General features: G+C 35.2%; 1 protein-coding gene across 10 annotated transcripts in view; it reads left to right on the top strand.

Moving 5' to 3' along the window:
- Positions 1-23,169, top strand: part of UTRN (utrophin) — a 517,905-nt gene that overhangs the window by 269,628 nt on the left and 225,108 nt on the right. For all 10 annotated transcript variants that reach the window (XM_055087454.1, XM_024122697.3, XM_024122701.3 and 7 more), the window contains one exon: positions 3,757-3,946. In XM_055087454.1, coding sequence (XP_054943429.1) covers positions 3,757-3,946 — 190 coding nt within the window. The remainder of the gene's footprint in view (positions 1-3,756; positions 3,947-23,169) is intronic.

The following is a 23,169-nucleotide window of genomic DNA, read 5'->3' as shown; positions in this document are numbered from 1 at the left end:
CATCACTTTAGGATTTCCACCTCCCCTGCTAGCCTGGTCCTTCCTTCATGCTTGTTAAGTTTATAAGTGTCTCTCAAGTAGACGGAATCTCTGCCTTCACCCATGAGGTTCTTAAACATTTGCATCCTTTTGCCTAGTCTGGGCATTCTTAGGGTTTAATAGAGCTAATTCATAATGATGTTTTTCTACGTTAGCTGTTTGCCACATAACCTGTTATGTACATGTGAATATTCTTAAGAATAAAGGATATTGATTATGTAAGCTGAACGTGTTTGACTTTGCTAAATTTTATATGTGTTCTTAAAATAAGAATAGTCTACTTTACTAAATTTTTTTTTTTTTTTTTTTTTTGCGATACGCGGGCCTCTCACTGTTGTGGCCTCTCCCGTTGCGGAGCACAGGCTCCGGACGCGCAGGCTCAGCGGCCATGGCTCACGGGCCCAGCCGCTCCGCGGCATGTGGGATCCTCCCGGACCGGGGCACGAACCCGTGTCCCCTGCATCGGCAGGCGGACTCTCAACCACTGCGCCACCAGGGAAGCCCTGCCTTGTTTTTATATGCTTAGTTTTCTTTGCACCTATTGCTAATTCTTCCCACATTTTCCAGTGGCCTGACAGTGATTGACAAAGTCAATCACATTAAGCAGTCTATCACTTCTAATATCTTTTCTTGTAGACATTTCTTCTGGAGACAGCTTTCCAGGCCTGCTGCACAGCCATTATCCTGGGGATTTTCTGTGCTTTCCTCCTAGGATCTCATGGAGTTTGTTTGTTTTTGTCCTCTTTTGAGTTATTGTTTTGTCAGAGTGTCTCCTTTGTTAATTTTGTCAAATTAAAACAAGAAACATAACAGTTGGAATGGTGAAGACAGCCCTCATCTGATCCAGTTTGGTGCATTGCCCTCTTTTCTGAGATCTCCTTTCACCATTAGCATGAGAGCCTGTTGGATTTCTTGTTTTTAAGCTTCTTATATTGTCTTCTTTCTGGATTTACAAACTAGATATTGTAGAGGACTTCTGTCAGTAGCTTCTTGAAAAGTGGAGTTTGGGAGGTAATTTTAAAGGCATATTATAAAAAGATTTTCATTATTCTGTAAAACTATCATAATGCTATAATAAAGACTCTGAGGAATATGGAGATACAAAAGACTGCTTCTGCCCATAGTGAGTTTATGGAACAGGGAGACAAACAAGAAATCTCTATGATATAGATAAAGTAAAATGTAAGGGTGAAACAAGATCACAATCTAAGGGCTTTTCCAGGATACATATGATGAATTTCTGAATGAAGAGGAGTTTTGACCTTTTATGAACTCAGGACAAGGAAACCTAATTGGGCTGAGATGTTCTGAAGAAGGTCGCTTTAACCCTTAAAGGACTGGAAGGACATTGATAGGTGAAGATTGTCAGAAGGACATTTTTTATGTGGGTATAAAATTATGTGGACATAGTATTAAGAATACTCTAGAGAAAAAAGGAACATGCCACTTTGATCTGAACTATTGGAAATAACTAGGGGGTTAAAGCTGGAAAAGTAAGTTAGTGATAGATTATGGAGGACATTTTGTTCCAGCAGAAGCAATTTGAATTTGTTCTGTAGGCAGCCAAACACTGTTGGCGGTTTTTCAGTAAGTAAATGCTGAGTTGAAGTTGATGACATTCCAGAATGTCATATAAATGGGATCGTAGTATGTAGCTTGTATGTCTGGCTTCTTTCACTTAGCAAAATGCATTTGAGGTTCCATTCATGTTGATGTATCCATCATTAGTTTTTAGATTTTTATTGCTCAGTAGTATTCCATTATATGCATGTACCCCAGTTTATCTATTTACTAGTTGATGACGTTTGGGTTATTATGAGTTTTGGACCGTTATGAATAAAGCTGCTATGAGCATTTGTGTACAGGTTTTGTGTAGACATATGTTTTCATTTCTCTTGGGTAAATACTTAGGAATAGGGTTGCTGGCTTGTATCTTAAGCGCATGGTTAACTTTATAAAAAACTGCCAAACTGTTTTCAAAATGGCCGTACCATTTTACACTCCTACCTGCAGTGTTTGAGAGTTGCAATTACTTTACATTCTTATCAGCACTTGGTTTGGTCATTTTCTTAAAGCCATTCTAGTATGTAGTGATATCTCATTGTGGATTGAATTTACATTTTTCTGATAATTACTGATGTTGAGTAGCTTTTCATGTGCTTTTTGCTATCCATATATCTTCTATGATGATATGTCTGTTTAAATCTTTTACCCATTTTTTAAAAGGAATGTGTTTATTGATATGTAAAACAGATACTTGTTTATTATAAATTCAAAGAATGCAGAAAAGTACAAATAGGAAAGTAAACCACATCAAATCCCAGCACCTGGAACTATTTTAATATTAGGTTAGTGTTCCAGACATTTCTCCCTCTATCTATATATGCAGATAGAAAGACAGATGGATGATGATAAATGGATGGATGAGTGGATGGACAGATAGAAAAAATATGTAAATAAGATCATGTTACATGTGTTGATTTTTAAATTGTGATAACAGTTCATATACCATGAAATTCACCCTTTGAAAGTGTACAACTTAATGGTTTTTAGTATATTTTCTCTGTTGTGCAGCCATCACCACACTCCTAATTTCAGAACAGCTTATCACCCTGAAAAGAAACCCACCACCCATTAGCAGTCCGTCCCCGTTTCCCTCTACCTTCCAGTCCTAGTCAGCAACTAATCTACTTTCTCCTTCTATGGATTTACTTCTTTTTAGTATTTCATATAAATGGAATCACACAATATGTGGCCTTTTGTGTCTGGTTTCTTTCACTTGGCATAATGTTTTCAAGGTCCATCCATGCTGAGCATGTATCAGTACTTCATTCCTTTTTATGGCTGAGTAATATTTCGTGGGTGAATATACTACATTTTGTTTAGTAATTCCCCTCCCAATTGATGGATATTTGGGGTGATTCTGCTGTTTGGCTCTTTTAAATAATGCTGCTATAAACATTTTTGTGTAAGTTTTTGTGTGGACATATGTTTTCAGTTCTCTTGGGTTTAAATACCTAGGAGTGAAATTGTTGGTGCCCATTTGCAAATTAAGTTGTTTGTTTTCTTTATATGGAGCTTTGAGATATATGACGTTTTAAAGGTTGGATTTACAGGTGTGTGTGTCTGTTAAATCATGCAACTCCAGGATAGTTATGTACTTTAATTTTGATGTAGATTTAATGAAAGCTTTTTAAAAACTTGATTGTCCAGTGCCTTCCGAATATAATATTATTATATCAGCTTGAAGAACCAATTTGCATTGATCTGAAGTGTTTAAAATGTATAAAGTAAGTCCTTTAAATTATTTGATTGTATCTTAAACACTTCTTCAGATTTTACTTCTTCCTAGAATTCATTTAGTCACTTGTATGAATATTTATTGATATTGCCTTTTGAGTGATACTAAGGTACTGAAATAAAATGTATGGGGAATAACAACATACAATTACAAACTGTAAAATGTTATTTTATGATATGGATGTGATTTTGTTAATATTTATATCTCTCTCCCTCTCCTTCTTCTCAAAATTCACATTACCCCTCCATTAAGGATTATTCAAGACACACATATAAACAAATCTCCCAGTTACATTAGGTACTTAAATAAATAAAGGGTGCTTGGAGGCCGTCTGTTAATTTTTCTTTAGGGTGTGCATGATGTGGACTGTCACACTGTAAGTAACGGAGACGTGCCTGTCGTGTTGTTCCTTGCAGCATTGCTGACAGACAGAGTGCCTTGGAGGGTGAGCTGAGGACAGTGCAGGCCTCTCGCAGGGATCTGGAGAACTTCCTAAAGTGGATACAAGAAGCAGAAACCACAGTTAATGTGCTTGCGGATGCCTCTCAGCGGGAGAATGCTCTTCAGGATGCTGTCCTGGCCAGGGAGCTCACACAGCAGATGCAGGCAAGTGCACGGGAAACTGCGCCTTGTAGTTTAATTTGTGCTGTGCTCTTTGGATCCATCTACATGCAAAATGTATTACCGTTCAAAGGTGAGGTTGTCCCCTTATTTTGGTATGAAATCCATGCTCCCCTGTGAATAATTGGTTTCTGGAAATAAGATCTATAAAGTACTTTTACTTAATAATTGAGGAAAAAACACCTTGTTTTATGGGAGTAATAGTTTTTTATTTAGACTTACAGGCTCATAACTATTCTATTTTTCTGTGATTTTAAGCCCTATTACAGTTAGCTTTATTGAAGCCTGAATGATAAGGGCATTTCCTCTTAACAGGAAGTTGTTTCTTTCTCCATTTATTATAAATTCTTAATATAAAAGCTGCAAAGGCTCTGTGGCTTAGTATACAACCAAGAATATTAGGCTTGAGGGTGTTACTTTTATGTCTTTAGCTTGATAACTATGATTGTGAATGCAGTCTGAGGTTCAGATTTTCTTCTACATGAAATGTGATAACACACAATCTTTCCTTTAAAAAAATATTTGAGGAATCTAATGAAGCATATCTGAATCTTTTTTCTGCCCCTAAGTACACCTGCTTCAGTGCCCTTGAATTTCCCATTTTTTTTGTGCAGAATGACCTACTCTTGCCCATCACAGGCCTTCTCACTTAGAACCTGGTTTTGAACCTATTTCAGTGGAGAAGACTCCTTGTTTACCAGTTGTACATCTGATTACTTCTTTATGCCGTGCCATTCTCACAGCATGTTGACAGTTATTACTTCTGATATGCCTGTGAACTCATGATCCATTGTCATCTGATGCCTGTCTCCTCTTCTAGTTGATCACATGGTTCTTCAAGGGCAGAGATTGCATTATTCCATATTGTTGCCTATGCATAGCTCTGTGTGGAAATTCTAAATAAATACTGACCACTGCCCTTGGACCCTAAAACTTCACCATTATGAAATTCAGTATGATGGCCTTTTCTGAATCCTTTCTTAGGAAATCGTTTCCCTTGAAACATCAGAATGTTAACAAATATGTGTGGGGGTCTGGTTGAAGGGTACAGAAGCTTTCTTGGAATTATTCTTACAAATTTTCTCTTAAGTTTGAAATTATTATCCTTAAAAAGTTATGAATTTTAAACAAAGACGCTTTTGGAATAGACTTATTAATAACTTATTCCCATGCATAAAGACTATTAGGGTGTTTTATGATTGAATTCTCAAGATTAATTTAACAAAAATCTATGTTTACTTATACATTACTTCTTATTTCTTATTCATTGATTCATTGCATAATACACTTGTGACTTGATGATGAGAGAGCAGGCAAGTAGCAAAGGTAAATCTGCTCCTTTTTGTCTTTTTTCTTTTACCCTGTGGAGTCTTCTGAGGTCACCATAAATGTGAATTGATAAAATATTTAGCTATCATCTCATTTTTAGAGGGTTCTAAATGTGGGTATGTGCTAGAATATATTATTTTTTATGACTTAAACAACGATAAGCCTGACCTATTAATGCTCACAGATACTCAATTTATGTAATGATGTTAAACTCAGAACATACCCAGGCTATGCACTCGAGAAGGTAACAGCTTTAGACAAAGAGCAAAGGAGGCTTGAAATGAACCTTGTTTTAGCAGGTCTAAAACAAACCTGTTTTAGAGTTTAATAATGTCTTCCAATACATTTTATTCCGGGATATATTCTTACATAGCCAAAAAACTCTTCTCAGTATTTAATGAATATTCAAATTGTGGAAGAAATACATGTAAATAGAGATGTTTAAAATCTTTCTGAATAAAAATAACTAAGCACAGGATTACTTGTCTTATGGCAACCAGCATCAAGAAAGAAAGGTTGCTGACTAAAATACATTATAACACGAATGATAAATGCTCCTCAAAACTAATTTAATGTTGCTAAAATAATCCATTTTGTCTCATAAGAAATATTAAAGAGGGCATTTATTAAGAGCCTATTAAAATCTATCTAAAGATAAACACATGCATTTGTTTGTTTTGGATGTTTCACATTATGGTAGTTCGCATGATTTTTCACTCCCTTGCTCCTTTGTTACATGCTGTTAATTTTAAAACGTTCTCTTCACTTTGTTAAAAAATCTGTGGCTTTGTTTTGGGCACCATATAGGTAGATGATTTTTAGAGACTTAGTACCATTTGCTGAGTATTTCTGAGGCAAAAAGAATTTTAATTTTCCTTTGGGTTTTTGTATTAATGACTCTCCTTTTGTGTGAGTGGACAGTTAAAATGAAAACTTATTTGGAAATGGAAAGATATTTGTTGAAGAAAATGAATGTGGAAAAGCACCTGAAATTATAAAATAAATGTTCTGGTGGCATGGCGGTGGTGGTAGACATGTGTGCGTAAGAACGATGGAATAAGGACCCTGGCAAGTATGTGCTCTGTGTGCAAGGGGTGTATGTGGAACTGCTTACACGACACATTCTCTGGTTGTACTTGCTTTGTGTCTCAACACAGCTGGATGCAGGGCCGTGGTAATATTTCATGAAGGTGAAGAAGTTTATTCTGTATTTGGTTTAAGGTGAATTTGGGTACATTTTGATAAAGCATAGTTTGGAAGCACAATGGAAGATGGAGATTAATTTCTGAGAGTATGCTATGATACATGCCATTTCTGGTAAGAATGGATGATCACTTGGATTTACGGATTTATGTTTCACTGCCCTGCTGCAAGGCAGTTAGGTTTTTCTCCTCAGCAGAGGACTGTTGGCAAGAGAAAACCTGATCTTCTGGAGACAAAAGCTCCTGGAGAGCTGAGCGGTCCAGATCATAGAGGGTCTTGTATGACTTGCTGAGTATTTCATATTTTAACCTGGTGGCAATGGGGAAAAGTCCTTAAAGCATATTAAGCGAGGGAGTGTTGCAGTGGGATTTGTATTTTATAGGAATCTAGCTAATGGCTTTATGGAGAGTGGGTTTGAACTGGGCGAGACAGACAGCCGAGCAGTCCGTTAGGATACTCTAGCCATCTGGTTAAAGGTGATAATGACTAGAAATGAGGCAGTGACAGGGGGAATACACCTAATGACTTGATAGTATGGGTAGACTAAGGGCGGGGGAAGGAGTACTAACAAAGAAGATTGCCAGGTGGTGTTAGAATCTGAGATTGGGAATATAGGAAAAGAAGTCAGGACAGCAGTGCAAGTTAGTGCAGAGTGTGATGTGATGGTAAATTCCATTTTGACTATGATGAAATGAGGCATCTGAGTAACATCCAGGAGGAGATTCCTGGTATGCAGTTGTCACTGTGGATCTGATTCAAATGAGAGAATTTGGCCAAAGATGCAGAAACATTTTTTTTTTTTTTTGCTTTTGAATGAAAGTCTATTATTGACTTCCCAGTCAGTTTATCTATAAATTCAAATGCATTTATTCTGAGTTTTCATGCCCATATTCTAAGATATTATTATCATTTTAATTATATTTCAAAATACAAGCTTTACATTTTATCAGTGCCAGTTAATTAACATGCTTCGATTCTTTCCTGGGTAAAATTCTGTTGCCCTGTTGCCTTTCTGGGGTTGCTGTTTTTGCTCTCTGCTTTGGGATTATTATGTTTTCATCTCCTGTGTTCTCTTTCAGCCTAATTTTTATCCTCTTTTTCATAGGTGCAGACTTTAATTATTTAGATCGTTTCAGATTTTCCCCCGTACCCAGCTCCATACCCAGCATAGTGTTTGGGGGGTATTCCCTGTACTGTGGAAACTTCACCTGCTGGTTTAGCGACAGGAATTACAACTTCATTTTTTTTTTTTTGATAACAGCTTTATTAGAATTTCGCATACCATACAATCCATCCATTTACGTTGTACAATTGAGTTATTTTTACTCTATTCAAGGTAGTGCAACCATCACCATAATCAAATTAGAACATTTTTGTCACCTCAAAAAGAAACCCTGTACCTCTTGGCTATCAATCCCCTATTGCCAATTCTCCAACCCCTAAATCGTCACTGATCTACTTCCTGTTTCTATACATTTGCTGAATAAATTGCTATTTTTAATCACATCATTCATTGATGACCTCTTCCGATTTTGGCTTTATGTAGATATTTTGACATCGTTAGCCTATCCAGAAGGAGGCAGTATAGGTTCTCAGTATAGAGCTGCAGGGAAAAAGTAGACCAGCAGAAGCCTACAAAAACACTGTTGATAAACACAACCCTGTAAGACCCAGTTTAGGGCTTTAAGTCATGCTACAATTGAAGGACTGAGAAGGCAGGAAAAGTAAAGAAGAGAAACATATTTTTAAATGCTGCATTTCTTTTAAAGAATCATGACAATAGTAGAGAAAGGTGGAAATGCAGACTTACCCAGGTTATTAATTTGAGCAGGACACTGATAATGAGAAACCTCTGGGTTCTATTTCTGGCTGTGCCCTTTGGCCCAGTCATTTAATCATTCTGGGTTATTTTGCTTATTTCCTAATAGTACTTTACCCCAATTGATATTTATAATGGTATTCAAGCTGAAGTAGAAAATATTATCTGAAATGGATACATATAAACATAAAACCCCAAAATTCTGTACTGTGTTTTTCTATCTATATGATATATATCTATATATCTATATCCGTATCTCTGTCTCTCTCTGTCTCTCTCTCTCTCTCTCTCTCTCTCTCTCTCTCTCTCTATATATATATATATATATATATATATATATATACTGTCTTATATTTCTTACTCATAAAGTAAAACGGCTTATGGCAAATAAAATGAGATGAAGATTCTGTCTAAGGGGAAATGTGATAATTTGGAATGTTAGTAGTCAATTACAGACTTCGTTGGTTTTTTTTAACCTTACTGTTTAATTAGAGGAGTCTTAACCTAACATTGGAAATTCGATTTCTGATGGCTTTCCTCCTAAGCAGGCATCTGAGAGCCTGTAGATGACTCTGCTTTTAGGGTATCTTAGGTAAAGCCACATATCCCCTGCAGGTATTTTTTGTTTTGTTTTAGATGATCTTGTTCTGAGACCTGTGTGGACGTGATTTATTAGCAGCCAGCATCTGGGCTGATATCATTAGAGTCCAGTACCCTTGTGTTCTGCTCAAGATTTGTAATGGGCTCTATTCACTCATCCCACAGAACACAGCCAGAGCTGCATTTAGTCGGGGAGCGAACGCATCCCTCTTTAGAGTGAGAGAGTGAATGCCACTCGATCGCTTAATATAAGCCGGCTACAAGGCATGCATCTTGGTGATGTGTTGAATCTCTGCTCCCAGGGGATGTCTGCTTTGTATCTGCAGCTTTAATGTTTCACTTAATATCCTTTTTGGCTACTGAGCGCACTCCTCGCCCACAGCAGGCAGCGTTTTGGCCGCTCAACAACTTGCTTCATTGTCTGGCCGTGCCGGGCTGAGCAAGTACTGGCTGTGAGCATCTGCTGGGGGCTTTCTGGGTGGCGTTTGTGTATGTTTTTTAAATTGAGAAGAAGTTGAAGGAATACCAGCTTTCATTTGCCTAGCACCTAAGTCCCCTGTATTTTTCAAATGCTTTCCTGGAAACGAGCATGCTCAGAGAACTGGCAAATCATTGTCCAGTGACCGGGAGGAAATGATCATTGCTCTTCACTTATAATGCAAATTCTGAGGTGTCTGCAGAAGTGTGGTAAACTTAAAATGATGGCTGTGGTGAGAACGTCTCTGCAGAAAGTTGTGGTTTTGTTACATCGTTTACAAAGGATGGCAGTTTCTTCTCCTCGATATCAGAAGCTCTGTAAGGTAACTGAGTGATTGAAAATGAGGATCTCTGGTGTCAGACAATTCTACTGCTTCTCAGGATCTAAAATCTAATCTTTCAGATTAGATTCTTATCAAGGAAAGATTCCTTTTCTTAGTGACTGTGAAAGCCATTAAAGTGAATTGCTTAATTAAATTTTGTTTAAGAATCAGGAACAAGTACTATTTTAGTGCATATTTTATTTTGCAATTGACAAAATCTTGTTTTTTGAGAAGGGCTAGTGAACTGTTTAGAGAAAATACAGCAAAATTACATTCATTAAGACCTGTTACCTCTGAGATACTTGTGGTCTTAATAGTAAATGGCAAATTAATCTTAAGTAAATGTCAGTAAATTTTTAAAAAGTTTAAAATAATCTTTGAGTAGGTTACTTAAAAACTGTTCATCTCTCTATAGTTAATTGTTTATCAATTTAAAAAAATTAGAACACATTTTAGAAATACTGGACTTCATCTTATGGTAAAATATTCCCCATATTCTTGAATCTTCATGTACTGTAGTTAAGCGTGAAGAACTGAATTTTATTTGGACAGGTGGATTAAGTACACTTTCAGAAGGCAACTTGTTTGACAGTTGCAAATTTCAAATACTACGTCATCCTAAACATAAACCATTGAATGAGCTTCTATATTTTTTTTAAAAGTTAGCTATTATATTTTTGATCATTGTTTTGTTTTATTTAAACTAGGTTCATACTATCTCATTACTTTTGTCAGAAATTGGAGTGATTTAAGAAAGGAAGGGAGGAATTATAACCCGAATGCTAAAGCAGTTTATCCAGCACTGCAGTACAATATTCTTCCTTCATTTCATGTTCTTAGTACCATTCGCAAGAATGTATCTTGTTGCCCTATTAGCTGCCCAAACTCATTTGTAATTGGAACAACTGTCTCTAGGACAATGTTATTTTTCTGATGTTATAAAATAGGACATGTCTGAGCACCTAGATCGTGCTTATTATATGGCAGTGGATTAGAGGGGAAAAGCAGAATTTTATTAACTCTATCATATATTCTTATTTCTTACAGTTTGGTCAATTAAATGTATTTCTGTCTGGAATCTTTTTTTTTTTTCTGAAAAGTTTTAGGAGACAGATTAAGGTAGTGGGCATTCTTTGCAGAGATACTTAGAAGTGTTGCATTTGCATAAGAAGTTAATTAAAACTTAATACAACTTAATTTATTCATTTGTAAGAATTCATAAATTATTTATTTTAATATGTTGTGTTTTGGTGCACTTCAGAGAATAAATTTATTCTGGTAAAATATTTATGTACTTCATGAACAAGCAGTTTTGATAATAGAGAAGGAAAGCTCATTCACTAATGCAAGTTATTCTATCCTTTTAATCTACAGGTATGAATATATAAAACATCCTGTTTTATTAGCTGGATCATTTTTCTGATCCATTTGTATGCATACTTTCACAAAATTAGGTATTTTACTCAAGTCATGTGACCAAGGTATTAAGATAGTCTAAGTTGAAAAGCGGAAGTTCAAATACTGGAGAAGGTTGCTTAATTAGTTTCATAATCATACCCCAAATTAGCACAAGTTAAGTTAATGAAGTCATTGGATAAGTTAATTCCCCACAGAAATACTCTTTGGGCAGACTTCTTGAGATTTATAATTTCCTACAGAAACCATTAAATTTAAATGTTTGGAATTAAACGTTACTTTTTTCTCTTAGAAAATTAAAATTTGTATTATTCTCAGTTAAGATGTTATCTTTCACATTTCTTTTCTCAAAAGCAAGATTTACAACTATCCAGATAACGAAATGAGAGATCTACAATTCCAGTACTTTCCAGCAGGTGTCAATATAAGGCAGTGATACATGAAATTTGGCTGAAGAACCGGAAATTTAAAATAGGAAGTGGCAAAATTACTATGAAATAAATATATTTTATTTGCTTGGTTATATTTTGAAAACTGATCTTAATTACTGAACTATATTAGGTCATATAACATGAATAAAAGTTTTAGTTGCAGAATTGCATATTAATTAACAGTTGCCATCTCAAATACTGACATGGGTAAAGTATCTATACCAACTGAAAGTATTTAACTGTATTTTAATTATCAGTAGTCTATGTGTAATACTTAAAAGTTTAAATAAGTTTGCTATTCATTTACTTTAAGACACTATAAATTCTTTTCCCCTTAAATTTTAAATGCTATCATGACTTTATCTCTCCCTATACCTTCTACATTCTCTAAATTTAGTTTCTTAGAAAGGAAATGCTAAAGGTTCAGTGTTTCTTCGTAAAAAGATAGAGGCAGTCTATTGTACATACATTTACAGACTGAAATGAATGGGAAAAAGTGTTAGGAGACATGACTATTTTAAATTCATATTTGCGTTTTGAAATCCAGTGTCTGTTAATATTTTATCCCCTTTTTTATTCCTCTTATAGGATCTCTGCTTTTACATATTATATGGAAATTCAGTCTTTCATCACACTTTTTCCTCTGTGATACCTTATCTTTCTTTGCTTATGTTCATACATCTTTCGTCTATAGGAAAATAGCTTATGTATGACACAATTGGAAATTTGTGTTGAATATTCTCATTTTGTGTTTTTTTCCTGTACGTTTTGAAGATCAGGGAGGAATGAAAAGAGACACTTGGAATTTATAGCTCTTGGAGTTAAAATATCCTTTTCCCCTTCTCTTAACCTATTTACACTTTCACTTTTATTTTTTGCATTTAAAAATATTTCTTCCTGGTCATACATCCCATAAAATTTGACAGGGTACTGAAACATAAGTGCTGCTTACTTGAAGATATAATTAGCAGCATTGAAATTGCCCTGATGACCTAAAATCACCTTATGTTGGACACTGATTTTTCCAGATATGGTGTTGATTGCTTAGTTCCTTTAAAATATTAATGCTATAAAAGTAATTTTTCTTCTAATAGAGCACAGTAAAAGCAAAGGTGACTGTAAATGATTAAAAAATAAAGTTGACTGTTAATTTGTTTTCACTGTTATCTGATTATTTGGGGATATTTCATCACTAAATCTTTGCAGTAAAAGCTGAATAAATTTATGTTTTATAAGTGCCATTCTTTTCCTTAGTGCCAATTTTCATAAAATATGTATTAACTGAGGACATGGTAAAAGCAGCTTTTTGTAAAGTAGATTGAGATATGAGCCATTATAGAAAAATGAGAAAAATATAAAACTAGTGTTATAAATTGAATTCCTCATGATTTAAGCATTTAAAAAATTTTGACTTAAGTAATATAACTTCTATTTGCCTGCATATATATATATATATATACATAACTCACTTTAGCTTACATGGTTTTGATCACCTCCAAACCTTTTGATCAAGTAGTCCTATCAGTAAAAATACTTTAAATATATGTGTGTGTACATATATATATATTCATTTAAAAATTATACATATATGCCATGGTAAGATTCCATGTTAAATATTAGTAGAGTGTAATTTTGTTCTTACTTTCTACTGTTCTCTTCTTGCACCCCAGTTGGTAGTCTTTTTCTCTATGTGGTACATACACACATTTTGGTGCTACTGATTCATCCGTACAGTGAAACTCTGACTATTCTTAACCTAGTCTTCTGGAGCACTCAGGCTTTCAGAACAGTGCTGATCTCAAAGTCATCCCTGAAAAACCATGTCTCCTGTGGTATCAGAGCAGCTGCCTCTGAGCACTCTGTGAACAGAGACCAGAAGATTCTACCCAGCAATCTGATTGACGGGTGATGTCTATAAAAGTCTTGCTGTGTGTGTGTGTGTGTGTGTGTGTGTGTGTGTGTTCACACGTAGACAACAGAGAGCTATGTGGAGGCTTATGGTGCCGAAAAGCAAAGGTATATGATGACAAAGGCACATCATCTCTGAACAGATTTTCAGATTCACTGAAGAAGTATGTTTACATACCACTTTTCACCTACGTGTGTGGGTCCCTTTTATTTAGAAGTAGTTAAGGTTGATTATGTGTTTTTAAAGAAGACACAGAGTGGAATGGTGTTCTTCAAGTGATTTACACCCCATATAGTTAAATTTTATGCTTCCTCCCCCACTTTCCCTCCCTTTTTTTTTCTTGGAAAATTCTGCATTCCTTGAATAATTAGATCCTCGAGTGTTCTAGGGCAATGGAACTTTACTTTGTCATGTTCTGAGTATTGAGACGTATATATTTGAAGGTCAACTCTCAGATTCCCTCAGTTTCTTTCCATAATTAAATTACACACATATTGTTTGAACCATAGGAGAGGTCAGAGGTCTCTCACCTGGAGGTAGAACTCCAGTTGATCACATGAGCACTGTCTCTTCTCGCTTGTGTGAGAAACACGGTTTGGTTAGTTCAAAACATTTGTGAAGCGTGAGGTATTTAATGGAAAAAAGTGCCAAATGTGGAAGGGTTTGCCTACATCTCACCCGTCTCCATCGACGTCCTGGGTATGTTGCCTCAGGGCTATATGGACACCTGGGCAGATTACTTCCCTTACTTCTGCTCTGTTTCTGTGCTTTTTCAACGGGTTGAGATTACAGCTGAAAGTGAGGCAGGTCAAGAGAGAGACAGTACCTACATCCCTACTTGTCATCAGATGTTTTCCTGTGGCTTCCAAAAGCAGCAGCACTCTTTACATGACTCCCTGATCTCTGTTTTGCCACAGGTCCCCAAGTCAATGTGTATCTTAAAATTATTTTTTTTAAATTATCAAATTAACATTTTGTTAATCAGAAAACTCATGCTATCAATGACTTTTAGCTAAAAGCAGTATAATCAGATATGATGTAATGGTTTTCCAATTAACTAAAAAAAGTTGAAACCATTCTACAGGATTGCCTTTTAAATAGCTTTTTAACAGCCAAGATATCATTATTTGTGTAGGTCTCGATATGTAATCTACAAATCAGGGATGGTCATTCTGACAGTGTTGGAATAGCATTATGGATATGGATAAAAGGTCTCCTTTACTTTTAGAGTATCTAAATTTGATAATTTGTGACTAAGATATTGATGATTTGTGTTTATGTAGGGTTAATGTTTATTAACTTTCAAGAGGAAATTTCCAAGCAGGATGCACTGCTAGATTTTAAATGTACAGACATTATCCACTCCCTTTACTAGTGACTGTGAGCACTTCCAGCTTCTCTTAGTGTATTTGGTAGTTTACTTTTAGCCCTTTAAAATAAGCAATTAGTAGAACTCCTATCATAGACATAGGAAAATATAGAAAATTTCATGCTATGGTAGCTTTCTCAGTTTCACAAAGTTTATTCATTTCTGGGCAAGGTAAATGAGTTCAAATAATTGAAATCGGAAAGCATACGAAGTGCATCAGAGGGTTTCTTTTCATTTTTCTTCTTCTAGTTTGTTCAGTTCTGTGGAATTCTAGATTAATTTATAAAAAAGCTCTTATAAAAGCAGACAGAACCTTTTAATGCTTTTTTTTTTTTTTTTTTTGTGGTATGCGGGCCTCCCTCTGCTGTGGCCTCTCCCGTTGCGGAGCACAGGCTCCGGACGCGCAGGCTCAGCGGCCATGGCTCACGGGCCCAGCCGCTCCGCGGCATGTGGGATCCTCCTAGACCGGGGCGCGAACCCGGTTCCCCTGCATCGGCAGGCGGACGCGCAACCGCTGCGCCACCAGGGAAGCCCCCTTTTAATGCTTAATAAATAATCGGCTCATATGAAAGTAGATCTAGATAAAGCTTAAACAAGAATTTTGGAAAAACATCAAATGGAAGAACACACTGAACTGTTTCCACAATAAACTATTTTACTTTTGCTTTAAGAAAATTGAAGGAGAAGTGGTTAAACACAGCAATAAAATAACTGCAAGCTTCTGTGACTGAAAAAAGTCTTGTTACTATTGATGTAATTTCTTTTTATTTTTAGAGTGTTTTAGAATTTACAGAGTATTTTCTCATGTATTTTATCATCAATACATATGGTATTAGTTAATAATTACATGATTATCCTTAAGAGCTAGGTAGGAAAGAAATTTGTCAATATTCCCATTAAACAAGTGGAGAAGCAGATTTTGTAAATTGGCAGGTTAAGAAATACATCAGTAATTGCTCAGCTAGTATGTGGCACAACTTGAACTAAACATAGGTTTTTGGATTCCATTCAATGTCTCTTTACACTTAATTTCAGATAGTTTTAGGAATTGTACTGGACTAAAATAAGCTATGCATTTATCGAAAGTATAGAAAGAGAAATCACATTAACTAAGTAGTAGGTGTTTAATTCTAAATTATCTTTATGTATATTTCATTTTCAATTATCTTTATGTAAATTTCTAACAGTATCCTTTAGAGTCATGAGCTACAGAATCCTGGAGCAAGAGATGTTGGAAACCGTTTGATTCATCCATTTCATTTTACAGATGAGGAAACAGATCATCTATAATGGATATTTTATTGCTGCTAGTTTTGTAAGGTGGGGATATACTTGTTTTCTCCTAGAAGTTTAAGCAAGATGAAATATGTTCTTTTCAAAACTTTTGATATTTGAGTTCTGGCTATATAATTTTAAGAGAACAAAGACTTTGTTTTAGTTTAAATTTGTACATTGGATGCTTTTTTTATGGGCTCATTCTGTAGATTTGAGAAGATGGATTCGTTCATTTTAATGCAAATTTTAGCATAGTTAGTTTTAGTTTTTGATTCATAATTTAAAGTTTCTGTACCCAAAGTATTGAATTATGTATTCACTGAGCCTACTTTTCTATACTCAAATATAGTTTTTTAAAATTATTATATTTAAAAGGGCATAATAGCTCCTTAAAAATTAAATTAAAAAGCCAACTAATTTTCTAGACTGCATTTTTCTAATAAAATTTTTTTTTTTTTTTTGCAATTCAACTCAAAGATCATGAATTGAATGGCTGTCATGTGCCATAGGTACATGGTAAGCAGCATAAACATAAACACAATGTTGCATTTTCTATGAAAAACAAGGAATTCAAATAACTTGTTCTGAAGCATTTTAATGGTTAAGAGAGTTGATGCTAGTCTAGAACTAGACCGTGTGAATTCACATAATCCTGGCTTTGCTGCTTACCAATGAGGTGACATTGGGCAAGTCATTTAGCATCTCTGTGTCTCAGCTTCCTTTTCAGAAAATGGAGATGGAATTAGTCTCTCTCTTTCAAAGGGTGGTTGTGAGAATTTTAAAAGTTAAAAGTTTTATCATTTATAAAATGTTAAAAGAGAGCCTGGCACATAATAAATACCATGTGTGTTGGTTACTCAGAGTTGGTTATTATCACTATTACCATGATTGTTCTCATGCGTTGATGGTGTGTGGATCAAACGAGATGATCCACGTGATGTGCCCAGCATAGTGCCTTGAACATAGAGATTTCCTAATGTCTCTGGGCGTTCGGGTGTTATCATCGTCCTTATTATCCTTATCGTTGAAGGAACCTTTAGATCTTAACAAAGGGGTTCACATTGCAGTTGTCCAGGGAACTTTTCCAAAAGCTTCATGCTCCATAGAGTTTGACTCGCTGGGTCTGAGGTGCAACTTGGGCCGTCCCTGCTTTTAACAATGGGGTAAGAAAAAAATCTTTGACATTTTTCTGGGGTTATTTTCTCTGTTTGAGATTCATCTTGAAAAAGTGCAAGAAGAAGCTTCCCTTGACCAATAAGCTTGTGACAGAAACTCTTATAGGATGAGTATTCTCCGGTTTATGAGGACTCTTCTAGATTATTGATTAGACTCCTAGACGACAGCTAAAAATCTAGTTAGCACACAATGAAACTGATGTAATCCTAATTTCCATAAAACATTATATTAAAAAGAAGTTCTGTTCCATTCCTGGAAACTGAACAAAGCAAAGGAAAGGTTATCTTTACTGTGACTGATAGAGAAGGAAACAAACATGCTTGCTTAGAAGAGAATGGAAAAAAATAGAAAAACTCATAATGTATTCTCAACACTTTTAAGAATTATTTTGATGCCATCAATTTTGAGTCTAAGTTTACCCCCCAAACATCGAATTTACTGTTCTTGGTATAGGTATGCTATTAGTTGTAAACTTTTATGTAAAGCTCTTGATACTTGGATAAAAAACAATGGAGGATAAGTTGTTTTACTTTTCTCAGGGCGCTCTTTGCAAGAGTTTAAAGAGATAGAGGAAAAGGGAACTTTTTTTGGTGGAAAAAACATTATCTAAGATCATATTTACTCAGGGTTCAGAATTTTAAAAGACCAAGATGTGTGTGCACCTACTGACATCCCTCATGCCAGTATGATTGTGATATGGAAGCATGGGAGGTATTGTTTGCAATTAGGTTTCCTTTGGAATTCTGTAGCCTTCCTTTTAACTTTACACACCATTAATGTTTTTCCATGCCATTAAACATTTTGTTATATTGTGATTTTTTAAATAGTGGAAATAAAAATTCTGTTGAATGGCTGCAGAATAATTTATTTAAGGGATTCATTATGGTTAGATAATTAGGTTATTACCAATGTTCTCATGATAAATAATTCTGTGATGAACATTGTCATAAATCATTGAGACCATCCTGATTATCTCCTGGATATGTTTTTAGAATAGAATAACTGGATCAATTGGACATTTAATGATGTTTGCTATATATTGCCAGATTTATCTCTTGCAAGGTAATAGGTATTTACATGCCCACTAGCAGCTTGAATGCTAATTTCCTGTATCTTCCCAGAAAATATGTGATATCAATTAAAAATACTTTATTAAATTGTTAGATGAAAAATGAAACCATGTTGTAGAATATAAACTAAAATATAGTGATGTTAACTGATCTGCTGAATTGTGGGAACAAGTAGTCTATTCCAAACTCTCTGAATTCCAGATACTGGGCTGGGAACCCAAACACTGTAATGTCTAAAATGGGATGTGAGAAATATCATATAATAAAGCTAAAAGCTGTTTGAACACAGAAGAAAGAAAGTATATTTTAACTTGAAAATGTAAGAGAAGAGTTTAGAGAAAAGGTAATACCTAATAGGGATCTTAAGAGTAGGGAGAGTTGAATAGAGTAGAGAATTCTGGGAATAGACAACTCAGTGAGCAAAAACATAGGGCACAGAAGTGTGCTCTTTGTATTCAGAGAACACTGGGTACTTGTTTACCAGAAGTGGCTATGAAAATCACTCATTAACATTTTCATCTCAATAAAAAAAAATTACTCTTTTGATTGCCAGCTATGTATGTCAGATTGTTGACTTTTGACTGTTTCCAAAATTTAGACCAGTTTTAATGAAAAATTGTTTGTGAATATTGGAGATATTCAAACATGGAGAGCATTTCCAAGAAAGAATTCTAGAACGAAAGATTATATAATAATCATATCTTTGAAATAAGAACATAGTTCTTTTGAATGTCTTCTTTAAATGGAACAACCTTCCTTTGGATGTAAGTCATTTTGGTATGATAGTGACAAAAAAAGTTACTCTTTTACTTGTAACTCAACTGATGAGAGAATGACACATTTTTTCAGGCAAAAATGAAAATAATTCACAGTAGCAGTCTATCTAGTATTAATCTAAATTATAGATTTAAAAAACTTTAGAGTACATAGAAAGCATAGAAATTATTTAACCAGTTTTCTCATTTTATGTATAAGGAAACAATGCCTTAATATTTATGTAGAGCTTTATTCTTAATGTGCTTTAATATTTTATGCTGCGCAAGGTCACACAGCCAAGTGATACTTGGCTACATATTTAAGTTTCCAGGAGATTACTCTAGTGTCCATTACATTTTATGTGTTCTTATTTTTATAGAATTTATATTTAACTTTGCCTGGTATTAAAATTCACTGTGTATTTCTCTGTTTCACCTTCTGAATTATTGTCAATTTCTTGAATTTGGGGCCATATCTTATTTTAAAAGAGTGTTTTGAACAGAGCAAGTATTTATAAATGTTGAATAAATAACCCAAATTTCAATTTTTCCTTAGATTTACAATGTTATGATGATAAGTAAAAATGCTATACTTTGACTCCTTTTTTTTTAAATAGCTTTATTGAGATGTACGGTAATTCACTCAAAGTGTACAATTCAGTGTTTTTTAGCATATTCACAGGGTTGTGCAACTATTACTGAAATGAAATTTTAGAACATTTTTGTCCTCCCCCCAAAAAAGAAACCTCCTACCCATGAGAATTCTTTATTTCCTCCCCTCCATTCTCCCAGCCCTAGGCAACCACTATTCTACTTTCTGTCTTTACTGCTTTTTAACATTAGATTGGGTGTAAGAGTTTGAAACCATAAATGTTAGGTAAAAAGGGTGGAAAAGTATTTCAAATTCATTATAAATTTACTACTTTATCTTATAGAATTTGATAGTTTTGAGAGTGTTAATTATTAATAATAATTAGGACAGCTTTTGTTAAATAATTTGTAAACTTTATAGCACTTTATGTTAAATAATTTGTAAACTTTAATTTGTGAACTATAAAATGTGTGATTTGTTTTTCATGTTAGTTCTTTAGAGTACAGTAAACGTGAAGTATCATGACAAAATGCTGAATTTGGAATCAGAAGACCTCAGTTTGATTGTTTTATTTGCTGTTTGATCTATTGTGATGCTCGAGTGCTGTATCAGTCCTCAGTCCCTAGACAGTGGGAATAATATGCATTCCATTTATTTTAGAAATGTAGTATAGGATCGATAAGTTAATGTTTATGAATTTGCTGTACAGGGCTAGAGTATTACTAAATGGAAATATTAAAATTTCTGTAATTTCTTATTATGTAAGCAAAGAAAAACAATGACAGTATTTAGTCACATGCTTCACTACTGTTGACTGCTGGAATCATTTTTGAAATAGTAAAAGAACAATGCTAGATAAAAGCTTCTGTTTGGAGACTCTGGGAGGGCTCACGCCAAGGAGTACTTCCCAGAACTTCTGCTGCCAGTGTCCTTGTCCTCTCGGTGAGCCACAGCCACCCCCCACCTCTGCAGGAGACCCTCCAACACTAGCAGCCGTGTGGATGAAAGGATCTTGGTGCTCCAGGCAGGAGTCAAAGCTGTGCCTCTGAGGTGGGAGAGCCAACTTCAGGACACTGGTCCACAAGAGACCTCCCAGCTCCACGTAATATCAAATGGCGATAATCTCCCAGAGATCTCCATCTCAACACCAAGACCCAGCTTCACTCAACGACCAGCAAGCTACAGTGCTGGACACCCTATGCCAAACAACTAGCAAGACAGGAACACAACCCCACCCATTAGCAGAGAGGCTGCCTAAAATCATAATAAGGTCACAGACGCCCCAAAACACAACACCAGACGTGGACCTGCCCACCAGAAAGAAAAGATCCAGCCTCATCCTCCAGAACACAGGCACTAGTCCCCTCCACCAGGAAGCCTACACAACCCACTGAACCAACCTTAGCCACTGGGGACAGACACCAAAAATAACGGGAACTATGAACCTGCAGCCTGCGAAAAGGAGACCCCAAGCACAGTAAGTTAAACAAAATGAAAAGACAGGGAAATATGCAGCATATGAAGGAGCAAACTAAAAACCCACCAGACAAAACAAATGAAGAGGAAATAGGCAGTCTACCTGAAAAAAATTCAGAGTAATGATAGCAAACATGATCCAAAATCTTGGAAATAGAATGTAGAAAATACAAGAAATGTTTAACAAGGACCTAGAAGAAATAAAGGGCAAACAAACAATGATGAACAACACAAGAAATGAAATTAAAAATTCTCTAGGAATCAATAACAGAATAACTGAGGCAGAAAAATGGATAAATGACCTGCAAGATAAAGTAGTAGAAATAACTACAACAGAGCAGAATAAAGAAAAAAGAATGAAAAGAATTGAGAACAGTCTCAGAGACCTAAGGACAACATTAAACACACCAACATTCGAATTACAGGATTCCCAGTAGAAGAAGAGAAATATAAAGGGAAAGAGAAAATATTTGAAGAGGTTATAATTGAAAACATCCCTAATATGGGAAAGGAAATAGTCAATCAAGTCCAGGAGGCACAGAGAGTCCCAGAGATGATAAATCCAAGGAGAAAAATGCCAAGACACATATTAATCAAACTATCAAAAATTAAATACAAAGAAAGATATTAAAAGCAGCAAGGGAAAAGCAACAAATCACATATAAGGAAATCCCCAGAAGGTTAACAGCTGATCTTTCAGCAGACACTCGGCAAGCCAGAAGGGAGTGGTAAGACATATTTAAAGTGATGAAAGGGAAAAACCTACAACCAAGATTACTCTACCCAGCAAGGATCTCATTCAGATTTGATGGAGAAATTAAAACCTTTACAGACAAGCAAAAGCTAAAAGAATTCAGCACCACCAAACCAGCTTTACAACAAATGCTAAAGGAATTTCTCTAGGCAAGCAGCACAAGACAAGGAAAAGACCTGCAATAACAAACCCAAAACAATTAAGAAAATAGTAATAGGAACATACATTTTGATAACTACCTTAAATGTAAATGGATTAAATGCTCCAACCAAAAGGCATAGACTGGCTAATGGATACAAAAACAACACCCGTATATATGCTGTCTACAAGAGACCCACTTCAGACCTAGGGACACATACAGACTGAAAGTGAGGGGATGGAAAAAGATATTCCATGCAAATGGAAATCAAAAGAAAGCTGGAGTAGCAATTCTCATGTCAGACAAAATACACTTTAAAATAAAGACTCTTACAAGATACAAAGAAGGACACTACGTAATGACCAAGGGATCGATCCAATAAGAAGATATAACAATTGTAAATATTTATGCACCCAACATAGGAGCACCTCAATACATAAGGCAAATGCTAACAGCCATAAAAGGGGAAATCAACAGTAACACAATCATAGTTGGGGACTTTAATACCCCACTTTCACCAATGGACAGATCATCCAAAATGAAAATAAATAAGGAAACATAAGCTTTAAATGATACATTCAACAAGATGAACTTAATTGATAGTTATAGGACATTCCATCCAAAAACAACAGAATACACTTTCTTCTCAAGTGCTCATGGAACATTCCCCAGGATAGATCATATCTTGGGTCAAAATCAAGCCTTGGTAAATTTAAGAAAATTGAAATCATATCAAGTATCTTTTCTAACCACAGCGCTATGAGACTAGATATCAATTACAGGAGAAGATCTGGAAAAAATATAAACACATGGAGGCTAAACAATACACTACTTAATAACCAAGTGCTCACTGAAGAAATCAAAGAGGAAATTAAAAAATACCTAGAAACAAATGACAATGGAGACACGACAACCCAAAACCTATGGGATGCAGCCAAAGCAGTTCTAAGAGGGAAGTTTATAGCAATACAATCCTACCTTAAGAAACAGGAAACATCTCAAATAAACAACCTAACCTTGCACCTAAAGCAATTAGAGAAAGAAGAACAAAAAACCCCCAAAGTTAGCAGAAGGAAAGAAATCATAAAGATCAGA

The sequence above is a fragment of the Physeter macrocephalus genome, chromosome 10 (assembly GCF_002837175.3).
Source record: "Physeter macrocephalus isolate SW-GA chromosome 10, ASM283717v5, whole genome shotgun sequence".
In the NCBI taxonomy this organism is placed as follows: Eukaryota; Metazoa; Chordata; class Mammalia; order Artiodactyla; family Physeteridae; genus Physeter; species Physeter macrocephalus.
Note: the sequence above shows the minus strand (reverse complement) of the source record. Positions and strands in the feature narration are given on the sequence as shown.